This window comes from Morone saxatilis, unplaced genomic scaffold, assembly GCF_004916995.1.
Source record: "Morone saxatilis isolate NCDOM2014 unplaced genomic scaffold, NCSU_SB_2.0 Contig5, whole genome shotgun sequence".
NCBI lineage: Eukaryota > Metazoa > Chordata > Actinopteri > Moronidae > Morone > Morone saxatilis.
The window spans coordinates 16,885,164-16,888,110 of NW_023340095.1; the positions used below are offsets into that span (position 1 = coordinate 16,885,164).

The following is a 2,947-nucleotide window of genomic DNA, read 5'->3' on the forward strand; positions in this document are numbered from 1 at the left end:
TGTCTCTGTGCTGTGTCTCTGTGTTGTGTCTGTGTCTCTGTGTGCGTCCAGCTGTTATTCGTGGTAAAGTGATGTGGGTGCACTTGTCCTGTAGACCAGAGGGTCTGAATGTCTGAGCTGTGTGTGTCAGTGTTGCTCTGGGAGACTGTAATCTGCTGGGATAACACAAGCTAAGCAGCTCAGAGCTGAGTTTATGACAGGGAAAGTTTGCACAAGTTTTATTTTGGTTCAGTTCAGGGCTTGAGAGGAGTTATACAAAATCTAAATGCACTTCAGTTTCAGCCATTTGTTAAACATATGAAATGTTAAAAGAAGTACTGGACGCCAAAGGTGGCCTCTACAAATGTCTATTTCTCTATTTAAAATTAAAAAAAAGAAAAGTATGCTGAAAAAACAAATATTTCACATTTTTGCTTGTTTAAACGAACAAACAAAATTGTTGCTGAATACATTTCTGTCTTAATCAACTTATTGTTTAAGCTGTAACGACGAGTTATAGATTTTTCTTAACTTATCTAGATCTTGTGGAGGAAGGTTGAACGTTTAAGTAACTCCCACTCTGAGCTGGTTTATTAGGTCCAAGTAGCTCAGCCCAGTGCGGTGGGACAAACCCTACCTTCATGAAGGTATATTTTGTCAACTCACTTTCTAAAAAGGAGGGCAGACTAAATATAGTAGAAACACCTGCCTGTTTAATCCAGTACAATTTAACAGCACCACAAGTGACACCCTCCGAACCGGTAGGAGGTCGGGTTTATTGCATTAGACTGTATAACTTTTCAACATGTCTCATCTGTTCAGTGAGTACAACCTGCACGCACATTCAGCTCTCTTTGACTCTGATATTAACTAGAGGGGACTGAGATTAAGGACTCTCTGGCGTCACTGGGGACAGTCTGCTCTTTGTTTTGTCTGTGTAAGGGTACTGGAGCTCTGGCTGTCAAGGACAACTTTCTGACCAGGTATGAAGGGGAGGTGACAAAAGCCAACTCCCTCAACAATGATTGGCAGGCTCACCTTCCTGTTTAGCCTGCAGCATTCGAGTGTATGTCACAAGCCGGACGGTCTGGTTTTAGGGTCAGATCCTTTCACGATTTCCAGAAGCCCCGTAGGAAGATGAGCTGTCTTCTGGTGTAATATACTTAGTTAAACTGCAAAGTTTCACAACAAACTTTATGATGTTCAGCGTTAAGGTATGCCCCTGATGTTGTCATCTTTAGTGTTGTTGTCCTAAAGCCAGTATTCATTTCTGTATGGCTGGGACCAGCAATTATTTTCATGATCAATTTTCTTAATTAATGGATTGATTATGCCATAATGAGTGCGTGCCACAGATCACCGCTGAGTCCTTACTGCAGGCCCTCGCTCTCCCAGCCTTCCCTCTCTCTCTCTACTGTCACTATCCTAAATAAAGCAAAATGCCCCAAAAAGACTGAAAAATGCTCATGATGGCGTCTTCAAATCTTTTTTCTTGAGTGACTAAAAACTAGCTAAAATGAGTTATTTAAGTTTTAGTTTGACAGGTTTAATGTTTTTTCAATATCTGAAGAATGTCCTTAATTAAGGACAGATTCCAGACCAGCAGCTTCTTATGTTTCCTGCGTTCTTGTTTTAAAACCAACCATATGGAGCTAATGAAGTTTAGAGTCTGTTTCCAGTGTGTTATGACTGTATTCAAGCATCTGTTCACCGGCTCCTCCAGCTTGACTGTCTGGAATTAGGTTTCAGCTTTACGCCCAGCTGACAGTTACCTCAGAGAGAAAACTGTCAAAATACAGCCACGTTTCCATCAGTGCATTTATACGCGCGTGTGGAAGTACCGCACTAGAACAGGTTGATGGGAAAAAGTTGGAAACGACAAAAGTTTCTGTGCTAACATGCAGCTGTTTTTGCCTTGTTTGAAAAAGAGTGGATGCGGAGATGAAAAAAGAATAAGTTCTGAATAAGCGTAACATCAGACATGACTGATCAGCTGTTTGCGTCCAACAGTCTCCTCATTGCTCTGTAGTACCTCCATCATAGCTCCGCACAGATCAGCTGTAACCTTCCTCACATTAATACTTTAAACAAACAAATGTCATACTTCCATCCTGTTTCCGCTGTTACTGCTAATCTCGATAAAACCAACTATTAATAATCACATAACGGTAGTGGATGAAACCAGTTTACATACATTTGGTTGGAAAACATTATTAAATAAATCATGTAATATCCACTGTTAGAACATGACATCAACATGTCGTTTCTCTTCTCTTCTGTTTTTATTTCAGGTCCAAAAACAGTTTTCTTCTGGGCCCCAGTGTTTAAATGGGTGAGTGCATTTCTACACAGTGTAACTTTAATATGTGTAAGTATACTGTAAACCAGTGGTTCCAACCCTCTTTGGCTCTTGAACAAATTAAAACAATTAAAATGGTATTACCCAGAATCGTTTTCCCCCAACTTTAATCATCTTGCGACTCCTTCTGGGGTACGGGGTGCTGAGGTTGGGAACCATTGCCATAGACAAAGGGCTTAACCTGTCACTGCTGTGTAATTATTAGACTTATTAGATCAAGTTGATCAGTTGAACGTACAGTAAATACAGTAAGATCATCCACACAGGTTTGATGCGCAGAACGTGACCTGTTCTCCTCTACAGGGTCTGGTTGTAGCTGGTTTGGCTGATATGACTCGACCAGCAGATAAACTGAGCACCTCCCAGTCTGCAGTGCTGACAGCCACAGGTACGATGAGCTTCAAATGGAGACTTTACTATCAGTGTCTCAGTTTGTAACATACATTTATTTAATATAACTGGTACCAGAAATTGTTCATGTAGTAGTATTAATAATATTAATAATAATGAGACACTTCAGACATCTTGGTCTAAAGTTTTTAAATGATGTGACATGAATTGTGTCACTGGATTGCTTAATTCTCGGCCCTTGATTTATTGGTGTGCACT

At 40.4% G+C, this 2,947-nt stretch overlaps 1 protein-coding gene across 1 annotated transcript in view; it reads left to right on the forward strand.

The window, feature by feature from the left end:
* The window catches only part of mpc2b (mitochondrial pyruvate carrier 2b), a 6,588-nt gene that overhangs the window by 582 nt on the left and 3,059 nt on the right, over positions 1–2,947 (forward strand). Inside the window, exons 2-3 of the mRNA XM_035676408.1 lie at positions 2,271–2,311; positions 2,642–2,726. Of these exons, the coding sequence (XP_035532301.1) occupies positions 2,271–2,311; positions 2,642–2,726 (126 nt within the window). The remainder of the gene's footprint in view (positions 1–2,270; positions 2,312–2,641; positions 2,727–2,947) is intronic.